The sequence below is a fragment of the Danio rerio genome, chromosome 21 (assembly GCF_049306965.1).
Source record: "Danio rerio strain Tuebingen ecotype United States chromosome 21, GRCz12tu, whole genome shotgun sequence".
Classification (NCBI taxonomy): domain Eukaryota; kingdom Metazoa; phylum Chordata; class Actinopteri; order Cypriniformes; family Danionidae; genus Danio; species Danio rerio.
In genome coordinates this window covers 23,365,324-23,387,210 of record NC_133196.1, presented here as the reverse complement: position 1 = coordinate 23,387,210, position 21,887 = coordinate 23,365,324, and the positions used below count along the sequence as shown (strand labels likewise).

Here is a 21,887-nt window from a genome sequence, read left to right as displayed (position 1 = left end):
TCATCACGTGACAGCATGTAAAGAAGAGATGACTCAAACGGTGGTCTCGAGAAACTAGCGGATCAGATCTTTTCCCCACTCTAAATGCATATGATTGGCTTCTGTCTTTTACGTGATGAATGACGACTCAAACCCGATTGAAGAAAGGAAGTAATCGAAAAAGGAAGTAATCTTTCACTCCACCTGCAAAAATGTGCATGTGCGCAAAAGAGCGAATAACTCCCTGAGAGGGCTCATCGTTTTAAGTCATACAAAATGAATGAACAATTCAAGACCGAACCATCACTAAGTGCAACACAAGTGTTTTTCACGAGTTTCAGCCCAGAGCATGTATCATGTTCATGTCCTGCACCACATTGTTTAAATAGCAAATGCATTTGCACCCATTTGTGCAACCATGGGCATGATGATCTGAAAAGGATGTGTGCTAAGGCACATTGTTGTTACGTTGTTATTTTGAGGCAACTGAAATAGGTCAAGCCATTGACCAACTAAAAGCTGATCTAACATTAATGGCGCAGTTTTTTTATTTTTATTTAAAAAGGCATGCTAGTGATATGTGCCTAAAGGCTGGTCCACAATGCAAGAACATGCTGCTTATTACACACACAAAGATGTGTTGCGGCACACATGCATCTTTAAACATGAAAGGTTTCAAATGTAAAAAAAAAAAAATTTGTCTACATAATTACACAAGGGTAAATCACACAAGCTGAAAAGTTTCCTCCCAAGTAAAGCATTTCGTTTTTCTGCTAACAAAGTCTGCCATGTAGCAAATTATAGCAAATTTTCAATAGCACTTTTGCACATTGCTCTTTAAGAGAATGGGAAATGAGACTCCGGTTTAATTTATGTTATGCCCACAACACATCCATAACTCATTAGACTAATAAAGACAAGCCTTTTAGACTGTGTACAGGGAATGGTGCTTTATGGGATTGGACACTGACATGAGAGTGGACGCTAAACATCAAACAGCAACTCATGGATTGGTGTAATTTGAAATACAATAGCATGTGCTATGCAAGTGGCAACATCCCGCTCTCCCTCATGAAGCTAATACAGAAGTAACTGAAACTGCAATTCATCAGAATTCCACTAGGCCTGGCTCCATAATAGGGCACATTTCTATTGAAAATGGCCAACTTTACAGCCTGGTACAAAAAAACGATTTTGGTGTATATAGCTAATATTACACTTGATGACAACTGTAAAGGAGGGTGATTTTTTATAACTCTTTTTTATAAATTAAGTCTGCATAATTAAGGGTAGGGCCACTTGAATGACAGCTAGGTCTCGCTGGTTGCAGTCACATCATTCCAGCTGATTAGCCGCTGAACTCAGCATATACATCATATTTTTGTTTTATTTTATGTGGCTTTACACAGTCAGTTGTCTTTCGGAATTATTTCTTACAATTATCAGATAATATGGCATGCTCAGTGCACTTAATTATGCTCACAAACCATTCATGTGGCCTCCATTTCCCAGGTAAGTGCAACACTAATATACTTAATTTATATATAATATATACAGTATAATATACAGATAATTTATTATTGTATAACTTTATTTACAACTGTTATACACTCCAGAATCTGAAGGGTTGATTAGCTGTAGGCTTTAGAACAGTCATCTGAAACACTGTCATACAGTGTTTTGTCTGGATTTCATAAAAAAAATCCAGTTCTGCTTGCGCTCCACCTCTTTGCCCTTATTTGGTTAACCCTGGTTGACAAAATAACCCATAAACAAAATAGCGACGACTGGCCTCGCCCACTTGTAGCTTAATTTGAAACGTATCTAAACCTTTAGAAACCTATAGGTGGCATTTTTTACAGTCTATGGTGCAATGTAGCTTTTACTTACAGAACCAACTGTTGCACTCTAATAAGTAGTTTAACAATCATCTGAATAAGTAAGAAAACTGCAAGTGTATTTAGGCCATTTGCATATACTGTAAGATAAATTTAAAGCAATGTCTGAGAAATTATTTGACACTTAACACTGTATATGATTCAAATCATGATGAAATTTGGAAAGGTCCGTGAGCCAGTACACAAACTCAATGCCGCTACATGTCGCTAAACTACCCATGAGGCTATTGGTGCCAACATAAAGCACTAAAATTATTAAAGCAAAATTAAACAAAATAAAATACTTCTTAAATACATTTTAACCAAGAAAACAAAAACCAAAATGCCTTAAACAACTAAAATAAAAATAATACTGAAAATACAGCAATTAAATGCTGTTCAAAATAGTAATAAATAATATAATGTTAAAATGTTTAAGTAAACACTAAAATGCTAACATTAACCTTAAAATGACACTGCATTCCTTAAGTTGCATTCCACACTGAGCATTTCCATTTCACCCTTTAAATGCTTCTCCATCTTCTCCTTCCATATTTCTCTAATAAGAAGCCAAAATCACATCCTTGTTTGCTGTTAATCTGTGCTGGTCAAGTTGAAAGTGAAAATATAAAAATTTCAATGTACGTAAACTAGAAAATCCAAACGACGCCTAGAATAATAAACCTGTCTGGTCTTGTACTCTGTGCCATTCCTCACCAGCAGGCACTTATTCATATTTTCTCCTGTGTCAGCTCTTTGTTGCATTATCCATCCCTCCATCCATAGCTTTTCATTTGGCTGTCTCCACCTCTCCATCATTTTGAATCTCTGGTTCGCAGGGGTGGTTGACTGACTCATATCAAGATGGAGGTGTGTAGTGCTGATACAGTCGCTGCAGACGAGGTTGGGGCTGCAGGCCATGAACGATCAAACACTTTAACCGTGCCATATGGCAAATGACGAATCTATCTAACAAACAAAAGCAATTTTACTACATAGTAAGACAAAATAGCTGCAGATGTCGTGCTGTTATCTCATTACCCAAGAAATGTGATTCAGCAATAAAAATAATCTGAGGCGACGCATATACTTCATCAATCGCTGCTATCGGAGGCACAGGACAAACAAGGACATGCAGGGGGGGATAAGGAGATCATGTAATTTACTTAATCCTTTAAAGAATAGCAACAACAGTGGAAATAAGCCAGCAGAGACTATGTAGAAATACTTTGTGACTCCTTGTTGAAAGTCATCTTCATTCGTGGCAAATGTATTCATAATCAGGATGACTCTTAATTGCAATGATAACAATTTAGAGAGCTCATCACACATGATTTTGTCAGTTGCTTTATACTGATTCTGCCAAGCATCCTGCTATATAATGCTTATCATAGGCTCAGACTCAGGCTTCGAAGTACACGTCAATCTAGCAACTTTTATCCTGCATCACTAATGCCCCGTTTACACTAATACATTTTAGTTTTAAAAGACATACGTTTTGCTACATGTACTTTTGCCCACACTACTCTGAAGCAATCAGTCAATATGCAGAATCAGTGTACGTGGTTACATGAACTAACATATTAACTTTTCTTTGTGCTCAGTTAAAACGTGTTACCTAAGAACAAGTAATACATTTAAAAGGCCAGTAGATAGAAACAAGATAAATTAAATATCACTTATAGTGAGATGAAAATCCAGTGCAAGATCCCTGATAAACTGTCTAACGTGCGCTGCTCTCACCTAGGAGGTGTGCTCAAAGCACCCGCTGACTGCCTGGAGCTCAGACGATGTGTGCTCCAGCACATGCCAGAGTGTGTGTGGTCATGTGCTGTGCGTTTTCAGCAGTGTAGTATGGAAGGAGATCTTTTCAGAAGCCCTAGATGAAACGCCAGTATGGACGTGGATTGCTTTCATTTTAAAACGCCGTTTTAAAACTAAAACATGTAAACGGGGTCTAAAACAACACTGTTAAAGATTCCACTAATTGTTGAAGAAACTCTCTACTTATTATTTAAACTCCCCTAGAGATAAAAAAAAAGGTGTGTTTTACCATTTTTCAATTTATTCAGCCGATCTCCAAGTTGGCAGGAGCACTTTTGGCTTAGCTTAGCAAAGATCACAGTAACAGATTGGTCCATTAGCATCTCGGTCAAAAAATTACCAAAGAGTTTAGATAATTTCCCTATTTAAATCCTATTTACTATTTGACTGTAGTTACATTGTGGTTATAGGACAAATGGAACAAGAAAAAAATGGAACAAGAAAATTTGCAATTTTCTATGCTGATATGACTAGAAACTAGGGCTTTTCTCCACAGCGTCTATCATGAATCAGCTGTGATAACTGCACATTATTATGTCAATAGACTGTACTTGGAGCCATTTTTCTGCATCCACATCACTCATCTGTGAATAACGCCAAAGCCAAAATGACCATTAGAGCCAATCACAGCCCTTTCTGTTGAGTGTGGGAACACAATGACTAACCATAGGCGTCTAAAAACTTGCTTGAAAATGCTCAAAAAGCAAGCGGGACAATATTTACATTTGTTTATTTGCTTTTAAGGCTCATGTTGCATGTTTTTGAGTTTTGATTGATAAAAAAAAATGGTTTTAAAAAAATGGTTTTAAATAAACGGAAGCATAGTGTAGCATACTTTGATTGTGCTTGGTCTTTCTTTGTTATTATTAAAACCACCACATCTAACATGTAGCTCATTTATGAAATTATAGTAACTCGTATTTTAAATGGAAAATAGCAATTTTGATCAGATAAATCACAATTAGATTTTTTCTCCAAATCGTGCAGCCCTACTAGAAACTACTAGCATTCCAGTGTAATAATCAAGGAACTCTGCTGCCATACCATGGTAGCAAGAGGTGCAAGTATATTACGCAGTGCCTGAAAATAGTTCTGAATCATCTCTCAGAAATGTCTCCATGGTTGCAAGAATTTCAGGCACTGTGCAATTTCACTGCACCTTTAACTCTTGGGAGATGTTTAATTAGCTTATTTTCAAAACGAAAAAAAAAAGTGTAGTGTTGCTTTATAACCTGATCACAACTGTAGATGAATCAAAAATTTCATATCTATAAGCAATTACTTTCAGTAAAAAGATAGAGAAACGATTGTCAGTCATGACAGAAATGAAATGATTGTTTATTTTTAAATGATGTGGGTGCACATCTCACCTTGGAAATAAGCATGTGCTAGATAAGTGTGTGCCGATCAGAGGCGCACAGGAAAGAATGAGAATTTTTATCTACTTTTTAGGATTAAGGATCGCTAAATAATTTTTAGTCAGTCAGCCAACAGAGGCAATTTTCCATTTACAGGGTTTCTGCAGGTTTCATAAAGCTAAATCTAAGACTTTTTAAGACCCTTTCAAGACTATTATGAATGAGATTGTAGACTTCAGTGGGGCTAAACACTAATGATTTTTTTGTAATGGCCTAGTTGATCTAATAGCAAAAAAAACAAATGTAGTTATTTCTTATTTTTTAACCACATTTTAATGTGTCAAAAAAAAAAAAAACTCTAGTTGTATAGACTTTTTTTTTTAATTTATAAAACCTTAAGTTTCATGCCTATTTATAATTATTATATGCTCTCACGCTTACTTCTGTAAATAGTTTTTTGTGTAAATGAAAGATCATGTGAAGGGATATGTTGCTGTTATTATTGTGAGGAATTGTGGAATTGTGGAATTGTTTTTAGTTTCATTTTCCTGATTAGGGACTTTAATTAAAAGAATTTGCTGTAAAATGTCTTACAGCTGTTGTGAAATAAACACCTTTTTGCAATAAAAAATTACTATTTAGATGGATTGTTGGTGATTGGATGGGTGTTGGGGTGATTGGGTAACTTTGACGACTTTTAAAATGAAGACATGTTTAAAATGATTTAAGACCTACAACAAAATAATCCTTTGAATTTAAGTTTTAGAAATTTAAGACATTAAGACTTTTAAAGACCCAGCGGATACCCTGATTTAACTTTTAAATGGCACCGTGCATTTCTGTAGTGCACACTCAACATTTGCATGTCAGAGCTACTTGGCTGGAAGTTATGTTATGTTTCAGTTGTATGATAACTAAAATACTAAACTAAAATAAAAAAAATTTTTTACTAAAAACAAAATAACCAACCATGACTGAAAATTATGTAGAGACTATTTGTAGGTTATTTTTTTATTTAAGCCACCAACAAAATACTTTCAAATGTTATAGCAAGAGTCCAAAACACAATTCTGATGTGGGTCATATAAAAGCCTATGTAAACTGACAATCCAATAAAAATAATACATAGAATAGATAGAATTTACTTGGAATCGGTAATAATGGCCTGCAGTGTAAACAAGGCTTTAGTTGTGGTCTGGAGCCGGCTCTTAATATTAAACCCTGTTAATACTATACCAATAGCATAAATACAATACAATATTCTGAGCATTGTCCATCCAAAAGCTTACATAATGGTAACCAAAGATTGCCAAGGTTTTAGCAGAAGGGACTTGGGAATACAACAAGAGTAATGTTTTTTTTTGTGGTCCAGGAGAAAACATTTCCCTCACGAGTTAACCTTGACCCTTCCCAACATCCACAACCATGTGCAAGCGGTCCATGCATCTGTGTTTCCCCTGTAGCGACGGTCTGATCCGCTGGCTTAAAAAATATATATAAAAGGAGGCTGACAAAGCACTGGATCTGCCAGAGGAGAATTGACGGACAAGTAGCCCTTCGCCAGCATCAAGCCATTCCTGCCTGTCTGCCATCCTTGTGTGTGGGTCTAAGGTGATCCATCATTCCAGCTCGGAGGACGCAGGAAGATGCCATAGGTAAGAATCCCACAGGGAGATAAAGCCACTTTGAAAGAGGTTCAGAGGGTTTCCAATCTATCGGCTCTACCTGGCCTCGATGGAGACAGCTGCTCAGTGAAGCGAACACTTTGAGGTTTATACAAAGGCTCTAATCTTCGGAGATATTGGCGCAGTGCGAAGATAGATGCAGGAGAGAGCATTGAAAAAATACATGGAGACTACCTGGCCTCGGCAAATGCACTTGGTAAAGGATAACTCCACAAATGCTTCGGGGGACAACCAAGCATTTTTTTATCATGGGGAAAATTGAATTTTGATGAAAAAAACACTGTTGTGTGAGATCCAAATACAAGACAAATGGATCAATATTGGTAAGACTGTGAAGGTACACTGTTCAATTATTTCCGTGTCAATGCTGAGAAGCACCTATCTGAAAACTAAACTTACCCTAAGCTCCTTCATCACTGATAAATAATAAAGTATAGCATTTAAAAATATTAATATTATTACAACAAAAAAAAATACTTAAATTATATCTTAAGTTTTAGAAAAATTACAAGTTCACTGTGCTTTTTTCTGTTTTATTATTGTGTTTTGTATTTTATTATATTTCTGTTATATATATACACACACACAAACAGGCACACACACACCGGGCACTTTATTAGGTACACCTGTCCAACTGTTTGTAACAAGTTTCTAATCAGCCAATCACATAGCAGCAACTTAATGCATTTGGTCAATGCGATCTGCTGGAGTTCAAACCAAGTATCAGAATGGGGAAGAAAGGTGATTTAAGTGACTTTGAACTTAACATGGCTGTTAGTGCCAGACAGGCTGGTCTGAGAATTTCAGAAACTGCTGATCTATTGGGACTTTTACGCACAATCATCTCTAGGGTTTTCAGAGAACGGTCTGAAAAAGAGAAAACATCCAGTGAGTGGCAATTCTGTGGGAACAAGTGCCTTGTAGATGCCAGAGGAGACTGGTTAGAGCTGATAGAATGTAATGTAGTGTAATGTGTATTTGTATAGTGCATTTTATTGTGTATGGCCATACACCCAAAGCACTTCACAATCATGAGAGGGGTCTCTCCACACCACCACTATTGTGCAGCATTTACTTGAATGTTGTGACGGCAGCTAAAGGACAACAGCGCCAGGGTACTCACCACACACTAGCTATTGGTGGAGTGAAGAGACAGCGATAGAGCCAATTCGTTGGATGGGGATGATTGGAAGGTCATCATCATAAGGGATGATTGAGGGACTTTGGCCAGGACACCGGGGTTACACCCCTACTCTTTACAAGAAATGCTATGGGATTTTTAGTGACCACAGAGAGTCAGGACCTTGGTTTAACGTCTCATCTAAAAGATGGTGCCCCTTCACTTTTACAGGGGCATTAGAACTCACACAGACCACAGGTTGAGCGCCCCTCATGGCCTCTCTAAAACCGCTTCCAACAGCAACCTAGTTTTCCCATGTGGTCTCCCATCCAGGTACTGACCAGGCTCAGCCCTCCTTGGCTTCAGTGAGGGGCAACAGTAACTCAAATAACCACTCGTTACAACAGAGGTACTGTATGCAAGAGAATTTCTGAACACACAACACGTCAAACCTTGATGCAGATGGGCTACAGCAACAGAAGACCATACCAGTTGCCACTCCTGACAGCTAAGAACATAAAACGGAGGCTACAATTCGCAGGCTCACCAAAATTGAACAATAGTAAACTGGAAAATCATTGCCTGGTCTGATGAGTCTCGATTTCTGCTGGGACATTCAGATAGTAAGGTCAGAACTGGCATCAACAACATGAAAGCATGGATCCATCCTGCCTTATATCAATGGTTCAGGCTGGTGCTGGTGGTGGTGTAATGTTGTGGGGGATATTTTCTTGGCACACTTTGGGCCCATTAGTAATAGTTGTATATAATAATGCAATATAATAATGCAATATAAAAATGTACATAAAAATTTGTTACAAGTTTACACATTTATAAATACATATATTAAAAGAATTTTAGTCTGTAAGACTGAATTACTGTTCATCACCTTATTTTCCCCTTGATGTTCAGTAGTTTCATTAACTACATTAATTAATTCATTAATCGTATAATATAAATATTTAAAATAAATAGTTCAAAAGCTTTTGCACCATTAAATAGCTTCACTACAGTTATCATTTACCCTAGTGCTGTGTTCTGTTTTGAATCCTTGTGTGCTCTTTGCACTGTCTGGCCATATTAATGTCTTGTTCGAGAAAATCCTGCACTGCTACACACCCCTCCTCTTCCTTTCATACATTCCCAAAAGCCCAAACAGTCACCTCTGTCCCTTCATTATTTACAAATGCTCACCCAGAACTCATTCAGATGGATGCCGAAACCCACTGAAGCTGGAGGATCGAACATAACCCAAAAATACTCCTCAGGATCCTCAGAGAGCCGGCCGCCCGAGACTTTCAATCACGAGGTGAATCCCGACCACTTAAAGGGTGTCCAGAGCCCTGCCTCCAGGGGCGAAAAGAGGAAACGGCTCAACAGAGTGAGACTACCATGCATTTGGTAAAACATGTCGGCACATTGCAGACTTTTGATGATGGTGAATAATAATGAAAATAGGAAGATTAAAAACATGTTGTGAATTTACAGTAACCAAGTATATGTAACTTTTGACTGTGTGGACTTGCTGATGTTTGAAACAGTGTTTTGAGCTGAACTCATTTGAATTGTTTGTAAATGTTAAATATTAGTTGTTATCCTGATATGAAAACACTGGAAATGAGCAGTTTCACTAACTGAATCCTAACCGATAAACTCTAGCTTTGAGTCCAGCTTTAGCCTATTCCATGGGAAAATAATCTTGACCAGTGTCTCAGAGGAAGCCCTGAGGAGGCCTGATCAAGCCCTGGAAAAGACAATGGAGCTAGCTTTAGCACACACTAGTATGTTAGCATTTGCCTGATATTAAAAACATGGCTACTGATGGAAATAGGAGTGTGTACTGCTTTGCGGCTGGAAGGACATTTGCTGTGTAAAACGTGTGCTGGATAAGTTGGCAGTTTATTTCACTGTGGCGACCCCTAATTAATAATAAGACTAAGCCAAAAAAAAAAAAAAATGAATGAAAGAATGAACATTGTTAGTTATTGTGAGTAAAAGTTAATTCTTGTATTTTTTACTGATGACAGTTATTCACAATATTTTTTTTTTCATGTTTTAAATCCAAACCCTCTTACTTAGATCACATTTCGACTGCCATCTATTGCAATCTGGTCTCAGGGGCGATAGAGCCTTTGCCGTTGTGGGTCCGAAACTATGTAATAAGTTACCATTAAAAATCTGAATAGCACCCACTTTATCTATTTTTAAATCGACGTTGAAGACTTAAAAAAAATCTTTTTGCGAGTTCATGTAATATACCCTAATGACAGAGCCAGGCAATCCTAAATTGCTTCTTTCTTAGAAACTTTTACTGTTTTTACTATTGTTTTGTATTGTTGTTTTTATTGTATTTCATTGCTGTTTTTTACCAGCTACTGCTATTGTACAGCACCTTGATCGACCAAAGGCTGTAATTAAGTGTACTTTAGAAATAAACTTTGATTTGAGGCATCCAGAACAACTGAAATTTTATTAATTTATTATTAAATACATTCAATTTAAAATTACATTAAAACATTAATTTTATGCTTCACTTCAGGATTATTTACTCAAAAGAAAAAAGTATAACAAAAACAACAAAGAAACTGTTCTAAAAAATGTAAGTAAATAAATAAATAAAAATAAAGAATAGAAAAGTCCACACCTCAACTATAAAAATGAATGCGAAGTATATCTGATATATTTTATTAACCACTATGCTTGTTTTGTTGTATTTTCTGTACAGCACTTTGACTCGTAAAGTATATAGAACAAAATCAGCGTCAAAAGTATTGACATAAAAAGCTTGTTGAATTGCACTAACTAAAAAGTATTACAATGAATTAACAACTGCTTGCATTGTTGTGACTTGAATTGCCAATGTTTGTAATTTTAGGTCCTGAAATTTAACACAGCTGTTTATTTAAGCTGTGAATATTTTAAGTCAAAACACGATCTCATACTTCATATTCAACTTCCAGATTTCACTTCCAAAATATTCAGTTCTGTCAAAAAACACGAAGTATAATATTCAAAAGGCAATTTTCAGCAAATTTTATTTTTAGTTTAAAAATTTGCTTCCATAAATTCAGTGGCTCAAATTCGGCTGTTAAAATTCAACATTACATCCGGGAACTGCAGGAAAAGCAATTGATTGCAGATAGCAGATTCGATAGTTTGCAAATTGCTTTTTACCAGCAGGTGGAGATAGAACAATTAAAGATTTTTAAACCAGTAAATAGGTGAGGAAAAAAAGATAATAAAGGCAAAAAAGTAGCATTTAATATTAATATCAGTCTTGGACATTATAAGTAGGCTAATAAAAGGATTATGAGTAGGCCAGTGTGTAAACAATGTTTTGGGCATTAACATTAATCCTAATGTAATACAAGCCAGCTTGTGATCAGATAAACCTCATTCCTCAGATCTCAAGAGGTGATCCAGTGATCTTTCGCCTCCTCATTAAGCGTCTCCCATTGAGGTATCGCAGGTTCATCCCTGCTCGGACTGGTGGAGTTATAAGAGTAATTGTTAATTCATTGTATTATTTTTTTCAGTTAGTGCTATTTTACAAGCTTTTTATTTCAATACGTTTGGCATTGATTTTGTTCCATAAAAGCTCTATAAATAAAGTTTGACTTGACTTGATGATTTTGTTGAATCAATAAAAGCAGTTGAATTTTCTGTTTATTCATCAATCACTATAGGAAAAGGTTTTTTCTTCATTGGTGTTTGGATTATCCATGCAAGAGTGCCCTCTGGCCTTCAAAGTAGATTTACTACTGATCACACAACTGTGCTTCCCTGACAAGATGCGCATGACAATTGCAGCTTTTGATTAATCACAAATGCGATTTGAATATGATTCATCATGCAGCCCCTTTCTTGAGAATCAAAAATGTACTAAAAACAACAGGAGATTTTCCAAGTTTGACACAGCTTCCAATTATTGATGAATCTTTGTCAATACAGTTTTCATTCTGTCACTAAAAGGAGAACTTGAGCTGCCAGTAGGAAGCATGACTCTGTCAAACAACTCGAGATCACTGGAGATTTTCAGCGCCTCTTCACTCTCACTGCAGATGGCTTGCAGGAAACAACTATTGATTCAGGAACTACAGTGAGACTTATGCAAACATCAGACCCACACATTAATGAGCAAGTTGGAGGAAACACAGACTGAGAGTTGCCATGTTAAAATACTCGATCCGTGGGACAGAAAGATAGAGACGGAGGGAGGGACAGAGATATGGATTCTGTTCACAGAGGGATCCAATCTGGAGAAACAGTCCCCATAAGCCCCTGGCTATTTTCGTCACCGCTTGGCTCGTGTGGTTATCTTCCTATTTTTTCTTTTCTTTTTGGGTAGCCAAACCCCTTGGAAGAGAAAGCCGTCTGGGAGAACGATGGGGACAGAGGGATGTCGTGGCTTTAAACACACACATGGACACAGCCCTATCTGTTTGGCACATAATCCTCTCTGTTGACAGTCCAAACAAAGCAAAGAGACTCTCGCGGTCTTCATGGGGGCCTGATTGAAAGCTTCATACATTTTAAAACTAGATGGAGGAGAACAAAGGCACTGCAGAATACTTTCATTTGCACACCGTTTCCATACAGTTTTATAGCTCCTCTACAGCTTCCCTCTAACAATCTGTTCAGAGAATTGAGCTATAAATGAAAGAGCACCATAATAAAAGGGCTGTACACAGGATTTTAGGTGTATTTTGTTGTCTCTGAGCCACTAGTGGTGCCAAATGGTACTGCAAATATGATAATTACATGCTCTGGAAAAAGGGCAAATCAAGGATACATGGGCTGCCAAAGGGTCAGTAAAACATGAGCCGATGGTTGGGGGGAAAACAAACAAACAAAAAACAGGTAAAATCATCTCAAACTCATGGCATAACTAGAGTGAAGTTGTTTGTGGTGGTGGTGGAGCAGATTTTAACAGCAGTCAATGTTAATAAAATCATCAATCTGCAAAGATTAAAAAAGTCTAGGAAGTCACATGCATGTAAAAAATCTAAATCGCATAAGTCATATTACAGTCACTTAGTAAGTTAAAATCTGCAGTTCATTCCTTCCTTTGACTCAGTCATCTATAATAATTCTATTTTTAAGTATGAAACGAAGAACTTGTTATAATTTTAAATTTAAATGACATCTTGTTTATAACTATAAACAGTGCTTCCCACAGGTTTAAAATATACTTGCGGTGTTTGCCGAACTGAAACATCATTCACTCATACATGACATAAATAACTAACTATATATGACAAACAAAACTAATTTAATTTTTAACAATAATTTTATTAATTATGACACGGTTTCTTTTCAATAGATTAAAGTAAAAGACTGTTGAAATAAAAACGAAATCCACTATTTCTCTTACTTTTATGCTATTCAGGAGCCATGTGCACCCATTGACAGGTAAAATCTGCTTCTCTTTCAAGTTTAAATCAAACTTGAATGCCAAAGAATTTTAGATATGTATATAAAAAATTAATAAAATGATAAGCAATTGAGAAATAAATGACAGAAAAGGGAAAAAAATGGACAATATTTCTAAAATATCATTAATTATAAGATTAAAACATGTAGATTATTTATTTTAATAGAGCAAATGCTTTGATTAATGATTACTAATGGTGAACATATATTTACTTTTTCTCTCTGTCTTGCAGCTGTGCTATAACAGAAAAAAGTGTTTCTAATTATACTTGTAAATGGGAAAATGGAAAAATATAATACAGCACATTTTAGCTATTTAAAATACTATGAATGTTTTATATTTTTATTTTTTTTAATGTTTTATATATCTATTTTTAACTGTCCAAACTGGGAAAAAATGTGTTTTTACTCTCATAAGTAAAACATAAACATATTTAAAAAAAAAAAAAAGTCTACAGTACGTTAAATATGCATTACAAAACAGTCAGGAAAAAGTGGTTTATGTAAATTCGGACAACGAGTCCATATATATGGACATCATTTTTTTCTAAAAGTACATCATATCAAAAGATGATACATAGGGTTTTATTCTAATTAGGTTCCAATAAGCTCAAATAGCAAAGAGAAATAAAAAATGCAAGTAAAAAAAACAGCTTGGACCTTAAAAGGTTAAAAATTAAACTTCCCTGACTTACAGCTATAATTATTTTCAAACCACTTACTGTACTTTTATCTGAATTTTAGGATACTATATAGGAAATTCATGATACTAATTAGAATGAAGATACATATACCAACTCAACTGGTATATTTACAGATAATGTGATTGCCTACCTCTACTAAGTGTACTCATTTCATCACACAGCATCTCAATGTTGTTTGAGTAATTCTGCAAACACCTGAGGGAAAGTCCATATTCAAAATAATATCTAATGTTTATTTTCCTCACAGAAATGTGTCACACATATGCTTTGCAAAACATCAATGTTAAAATTTTTGAAAGCTGTTCCCTAAATCACTTTGGCATATAGAAGAATGCATCTGTAAGTCTTTTTGTTTGTTTGTTTGTTTGTTTTTTGCTGTCGTTGTTATTGTACATGCATATATTTTACAACAAACCCTGATCCAGTGGTATACTGTAATGTTAAATATGATTTATCTGAGATTTCAGCATGGGACCCTATGAAGCCAAAAAAAAAAAAATCTGAACAAAAGTTTACATCACAAATGTTTTCCTTGCTGCCCTGTTTTTAAATAGTTCAAAAGCCCCAATATTGTAGCATCCAGCTGCTGTGCTCATATGATGAGCAGCGTTCGCTCATGTGGCGCTGTGAGTAAATAGGCTGAGTGTGGCTCTGTGGAGAGGGGCATATGCCCATGCGGCGATGCTATCATGCACACTGATACGATAGTAGGAAACAAACTTGTCTCGTCTATGACTGAATTACAGCAAAAGAGGCTTGTATCAGCACTGTACTGCTGAGTTGACATACCCACTGCTGGGAAGCTGAAAACCGGCCCACTTGCTCGGCTGTCCTAGAGGTCACACAAATCCCTACTATGCAAAATTGCCCCTCACCCTCCTCGGAAACACACATTTGTCATTCCCCGCTTAATTTACCAACCGACTGTGTAAAATAACACTGCAGAACTGAAAGGATGGAGGGAAGGAAGCAGGCGGCTGAAGGCAGAAAGATCATTGGAAGCGAATAATCTGTCCTCTACTCATCCTCCCGTAGCAGCGATGGCTCCCCAGCGAGGAATAAAAGCCATCATGTGCAACACACTGCAAACAGAGCTGCAGACAGGCACGGAGGAGAGCTGGAGACGCTGAGGATGTGAGACGCTGGTAGTCTGACTTCTGCACAAGCTGAGCTGCCGCTGCTCTGCAGTGATTTACGCCACGCTCAAAATGGCGAGTGGCAGACCGGGCGATTAATCTGTTTAACTGAAACCGATTGTTCATACACAGTAATAGGACAGGAAATTATCAGGCTGGCTCAAATCACCACAACGACCGCATGAGCATTCAATCTGTTGAAAAGGTTAATCGGGCTATATACATTTCAGGCAAATTCATTATTACTGGCAGTCTCTATCATTAGGACAGGTCTTGGAGAACACAGCAATTTGAGAGGAGTGCAAGAATGAGTGTGGAGCTGATGGGAAGAATGGCATGCATGACAATGCACATGTAGGAAAACAAATACTGCGTGCTTAAAAGAATAGTTTACCCAGAAGTTGAAATTGCTCAAAAGTGAATTAATTTACTCACACTCAAGCATTTCTAAACTTTTATCAATTTCTTTCTGCTGTTGAACACTTAATAATATATTCTAAAGAATGCTGCGGGGGGGAAAAAAACTCATTGGTATCCATTAAGCATGGGATGATAACCGTTTTCAAGGTACACCACGGTTTGGAGAAGGCAACGTTTTAAAACCCCCCAATTTTTCTGTTATACTGCTCCTAAGGGATATTTTGTAAAGTTTATTTTAGTTTTTAGAACAACCGTATCTCCAGCAGAAAAGATATCCAAAGATGCTGTTTTAGATGGTAAAGAAATCAGTGTTATTGAAACTTATGAAGACAGCAGAAGTCAATAATTCATTTGAAAATATTCCAAAATATTATAAATGTTTCTTAAAATAAAATATATTGTGTTCAAAGGGGAAAAAGTATCAATTTAAAAAGAACTTATTTTAGAGCAGTAATTATAATACCGTGTAACAGTGATATTTTTATCCAAGGTTATCATACCACCAGAATCTTATACCAGCCCATCTATAGCATGAACAAATCATAATATGGATGTCAAGGGCTGCTTCAAAATATTTTCTTTTGAGCTCAACAGTAAAGGGTGAGTGAATGGTAAGAACATTTTTATTTTGCGGTGAACGATCCTTTTGATGGGTGAATACTTTCTGAGATCAGATTTGGTGGTTTAGTAGCGATTTCATATGAATGTATACATTTGTAAATTTTTATATGATGTGATTTTCTTGGTGGTTTGCATTTTAAAGTCAAATTAATTTAATAAAATGTAAATTGAAGAATTTTCATTGGCCAATAAAACTAAAAAAGAGAGAGAGAAATGCATGATATATTGGCATTCATCCCCAAATGAATGCTTATTTTTTATGAATGATCACGGTGGCTCAGTTGGAAGCAGCCCCAGCTGGGTCAGCTGGCATTTCTGTGTGGAGTTTGTATGTTATTCCTGTGTTCGTGTGGGTTTTCTGCAGTTGCTCTGGTTTCCCCCACAGTCATGTGGTATAGGTGAACTGAATAAGCTAAATTGGCCGTAGTGTATGCGTGTGAATGCAAGAGTGTATGGGTGTTTCCCAGAGTTGGATTGTGGCTGGATGGGCATCCCTTGCGTAAAACATATGCTGGATAAGTTGGCGGTTCATTCCGCTGTGGCGACCCCTGATTAATAAAGGGACTAAGCTGAAAAGAAAATGAATGCATTATGGATTATTTTATCTGGCTGGCCCACATCACATGTGTGCTGCAGGGCAGGCCATGAGGGTTTTGATTGGCGCCTTAGATGATGCAGCATTTTGCATGCAGCAGATGTATGCTTTAAAAAAGGTAATACAATATTATTAGCAGGCAATTTGTAAATGATTCTAGGAAAATAAAACATTTCCTTCATTTCAGCATTTAGGATTTAAAAATAATTATTACAATACAACTGTTGTTATCAGTCCCAAAACTGTCCATGTTTGTTCTAATGAAATTTATTTATGCTATTTAAGGTTCAAAAATAAAAGTTGAAAATGTATAAAATGAAAAATTATTTTTTTATTATTAAAAAAGCAAATTCATTCCTTTTCCTTTGGCTTAGTCCCTTATTTGTGGCAAAAAACAATTCCAGCCTATTTTTTATGCATTGAATCCCCTTCCAGCCGCAACACAGTACTGGGAAACACTTATACACTCTCACATTTACACATGCACTTATACACTATGGCCAGTTTAGTTAATGTCTTTGAACTGTGGGAGATACTGGAGCAACCCATGCAAACATAGGGAGAACATAAAAACTCCACAGAGAAATGCCAACTGGTCCAGCCAGGACTCAAACCAGTGACCTTCTTCTTGTTAGTTGACAGTGCTAACAATTGAGCCACAATGCTGCCCCCAAAAAAGTGAATTATACTCCATAAATCCATTCTGTTAGAATGACATATTGCAAAACATTTTCTTCCATCAGTATTGTTGTACTCTGCAGGGAATATTATGAGAAGGTTCATTCTATATAAATTTGAGACATGCTAGCAATAGCACTAGCTTTAAGACCATAATATCCCACCTTTGGTCCAAATGCAATGATTGGACAAACGTTTTATAGTCCTGAGCCCGCCACATAAGATTGAAAGCAATTTAAGTGTGTGTACCTGCTTCAATCAGTTGTACTGTACAATACATAGTGTTAAATGTAACGGGAAATTCAAAATCCTTCCAGTTTGATTGGATTGGGTTTATGGTGCTGTCTCTGCAGAAAGTTAAAGAAATACAATTCTTGTGCTGCATTTTTTTTAACCTTGCTTTCCACAAAGCGCAGCTGCCTGGGAAGCACAGCTCCTCCTATCACTTCATATCACAGCACAGCAGATAACAAGAAAATAAGGAACACTGTATTCAGTGGTTAGAACTCAGTATTGAACATTACGTGACAGAAATAGCAAGTGAATTGAGCACAAGCAGAAAGAACCAGTCCAGGCACACCAACAGTTGATCTGCACTATTACCCCCTGAACTTATGGTAAAATCCACTGAGCATGACGGGAAATGCTCAGGAAATGCTTAGGAAAGTATGGCGCACTCTTAAAGTGACATCAGCATATGAAGCCGACTTCATTCTGGCCCACAATCCCTCAACATGAGACTACACAGAAGGGGTTCATGGACAAACTATGGCAGACATTGACTGTATTACCACAAGATTCAAATACAAACACAGACACAAATTTCTGCAATGCCAGCACATATGTCAACAGATTGCACACAAATACATTCAAACATTCACACACATGAACACACAGTGAGAAAGCCCAGCTCAGGGCATTGGGGGAAGGGTGCTCACATGAATATATCGTACACTTGGTGCACTACATGCACTTAGCCTGTATTTGTGCCAGTTGAGAGCCGGAGGACAGATTTCACAAAGAGACACCAGTGCTGACTGGACGGGGGCCAGGCATTCCCTTAACTATGGCTACAGTTCAGTTCACAAAGCAGGTACAATATATATATTCTGTTAGCTTCACGTCACTTTGAAGTTAAAAAGAATGGTGATTTACCACGTTTGTACACAATATTTATTACAATAACAATTCAAAAAAGATCAGAACTTCTGTTTTATGCTTCAGATTGTTTACTCTTCTTAATCTAATGTCAATATGTTCATAATAAGTGATCCAATATTGATTCTGATCAACTCTAGATCCATCAACAAAGGCGATACTACCTGCTATCCTCTAAAGCTCTATTGCCATGGCAATAAACAGCATTATTGTACATGTAAACAGCTTCAAATTGAACTCACAGGCATTGGTCACGGCGAAGCTGTTGGCCGTCTCAATGTTGTCCACATGGGGTACCAAGTTAAAAGGGGCTTCGGATGCATTAGGGCTTGTGTTGTGAAGAAAAATGGCCAACCGAAAGGCCGTGTACTCCTGATCTGTGTTCCTGATGAACAGGCCGCCTGCAGGAAAGATGGAGAGTCATAGCAAGAAGGAAAGAGAAACAGGAGAGAGGGAGATGTGAATGAAAGACAGAAAAATAACACATTGCACCAAATGTCAAATGGGAAACTGTCTATTTAAATAAGGAGAAAAGGAAATGTATGGGTACAAAAGTACACATGGTTCAAGGATATTGAAATTCAAATAACATGCCAGATGATGAGATGAGTCAAGTGCACACTCTGAGCGTTCACAGGCGAATAACCCCATTATGCACACATGTGACATCTCTCTGGAATATTACAACATATTATGCACTACACAAATGTGTAATATTTTAAATGAAACGTAAAAAACATAGTAAAGTAACCTTTACAGTAGGTCAACCCTACCATATACAGTGAAAATGCATGTGTACTGTAACAGTCCATGAATATGCTTTCTAGAGTTAAATGCTGCAAAGATATTCTTATAGCCTTGGTAAATTTTTGGGGTCGACAAAAAGTTTAAATTCCCAGTAAAAACGCTTATCATACTCACCAATAAAATGCATGTCGATCTAATTAAAAGTATTCTAAAATTAACCCTTCAAATGCTAATCAATAATGTAAATATGTCACGTTTCATCATTGATTGGCGTAACTTATGTGCGTCGCGCATGGAGAGACTCTGTTAAGTGACGTCACTTTTAATCCAAAAACGCTTTTTTATAGCTAAAGAAACCATTTTAATAATCAATCTGTGGTAGGAAACCATGAGGAAGCAAACTGTTGACGGCCTATCACACGACCTGAGTTATCCAAAGCAAGAGAGAAGTTTACATTAAATGATCCCAGAGGCTCATAAACGCAGGTTGATGTGTCAAGTGCTTTGGCAGAGGCCAGTGTTGTAAATTGAGAGGTGTTTCCCAAGCGCTTAACTTACCTTTAACGGTAACATATAGAGATATTAGAAACTAAACGCGTATTTCAGTGTTTTTGCTTGTGTTGAGCGCAAAAGCGACACGCAGCCAGAATACATACACAAACTCGTGCGCATGCGTAACAACCACATGGTGTGTAAATGGACTTTTAAGTGAAATAATAGCTTTAACCCAAACATCTTTTCATGAGAACAGTAATGTATTGATATCTAATGGGAACTATTTTTGTATCATACCTGAAAAGGTTTTGGAATGTTAGAATAGTTGGTAATTGTTAGTGGAAGGATTTCCACATATCTGCATTGGCTATATACGTTTCTGAATCCATAGTAAGATAGGACAGTATTCTGTACATAAATTAATTTTCCAAATAATCGTTTAACTGGTAATTTTGCACTTCACTGAGCTGTGCTTTAGAGTTAATGGGAATGTCTGTAAAATTAATGTGATTATGCCCCTGCTAGAAAATCACCAGATATTTCATTCATTTATTTATTCTTCATTTATTTATATATTTCACTTCATTCAGCATAATGGGCGTGGAGCGTGACATGGAAAACCCGGAGTGTACCTGGATTGGAGTGTTTATAGAACGCTTCGAGCAAGGAAATCTGCCCCACTAATAGGCAATTCCACTCCAGACAGCGTGTTGCTTGGTGACACGAAAACCGACACTTTGGCTACTTTTGGAGCCAAATGCTTTCTATCCAGTTTGCCCAATATTAACCAAATTGCTTCAATTTGTTAAGTGATAAAGACTATAAATGTAAAAGATAAAATAAAAACATCTTTCTTGCCTGAACAAAAAAACACAATATTAAATTTTACACCACCATATATCACCCAGTTTTGTTTTATTTTCACTGTAAACAATGTTTGTTGTAATATATATATATATATATATATATATATATATATATATATATATATATATATATATATATATATATATATAGTTTTATATCAAGATTAAAACATCACATTCCTTAGACAACAGTAGCTACATTCTCCGTGAAATACTAGCCTAAATATCAGGAATAACAGGCACCAGGAGTCTGACAGCGTATGGCACAGGGCTTGATGCAGTATTGGAATAAATTAAGCCACTTTCCATTAACGAGGTGCTGAACTGACATTGAAGTCGATGTGCGATTAACCGCATTATTTTGATTTTACAAATCATTCGTTCAAATTTAAATAAACTTTCATTGCGTTTGTGCCGAATGATCCATCTTCAGTAAAACAACGTCCCGTTAGAGCCACGGAGAGTACTGCAGCACTGTGCCATAACCAAAACGTGGCACACTGATCTGGATGACAGCTAAAAACAAACAAACAAAAAGTACCCGACAAACTATTTCTCAGTAAAATTACCCCATGCTGCCATACAACAAAACCTACTTCCAGCCGCATCATTTGCGCACTGACATTCGCAGTTGACCCCCAATGCAGACGGTCTTATTTTCGTCATTCATTTGACACTGTTTAAGGCACTTGACGTCTTTGAGGAGCATCGCCGTACTTACCGATTTGAACGCTGCTCGGAAAAGCACCCATAGTGAGTCCCCAAACGCAAGAGAATAGCAATAAAAGCTGATTACAAGAAATCCTCATTTTGTTAGTTCAAATTTGTGAGAGACATTGAGGATGACGTCGGTTGGGTAAAGGACATAAAAGAGAAACGTTGTTAGAAATCCATTTTTGCCAGTTTTGTTCCCCCTGCAGTGGCACGAACCCTGGTGCGACTCCGTCCGGCGGTACTAGACGGTCCACATGCAAGATGGGGGGAGCGACAGCGGTGGGCAGTGTCTACATTCACATACACACACTCATCACACATGCGCCTTCTCACCAGCATCACATAGGCTGCACACACACACTCGTTCTCTTCGGGATTTGTGTGTTCGGTCTGATTTAGTGCCGTATTCCAAAACGGCACGCTTCTTCTCTTCAGCCGACAGAAAGCTGAATTACAGCGCGATCACCCTTTATTGTC

The 21,887-nt window shown here is 36.9% G+C and overlaps 1 protein-coding gene across 10 annotated transcripts in view; it reads right to left on the bottom strand.

Annotated features, from left to right (window-relative positions):
• Positions 1-21,673, bottom strand: part of gria4b (glutamate receptor, ionotropic, AMPA 4b) — a 177,795-nt gene extending 156,122 nt beyond the window's left edge. For 5 of the 10 annotated variants that reach the window (XR_012396477.1, XM_021468771.3, XM_021468773.3 and 2 more), the window contains exons 1-2: positions 21,418-21,666; positions 18,831-18,989 (exon numbers count right to left, since the gene is read on the bottom strand). Coding sequence is in view for 5 of the 10 variants with exons in the window: in XM_021468771.3 (XP_021324446.1) it covers positions 18,831-18,989; positions 21,418-21,505 (247 nt within the window). In the remaining 5 variants the exon portion in view is untranslated. Of the gene's footprint in view, positions 1-18,830; positions 18,990-19,893; positions 20,015-21,417 lie in introns of those variants that run through there. The other 5 variants (XR_012396478.1, XM_073934324.1, XM_073934323.1 and 2 more) reach the window with 2 other exon arrangements.
• Positions 21,674-21,887: the final 214 nt, after the last annotated feature.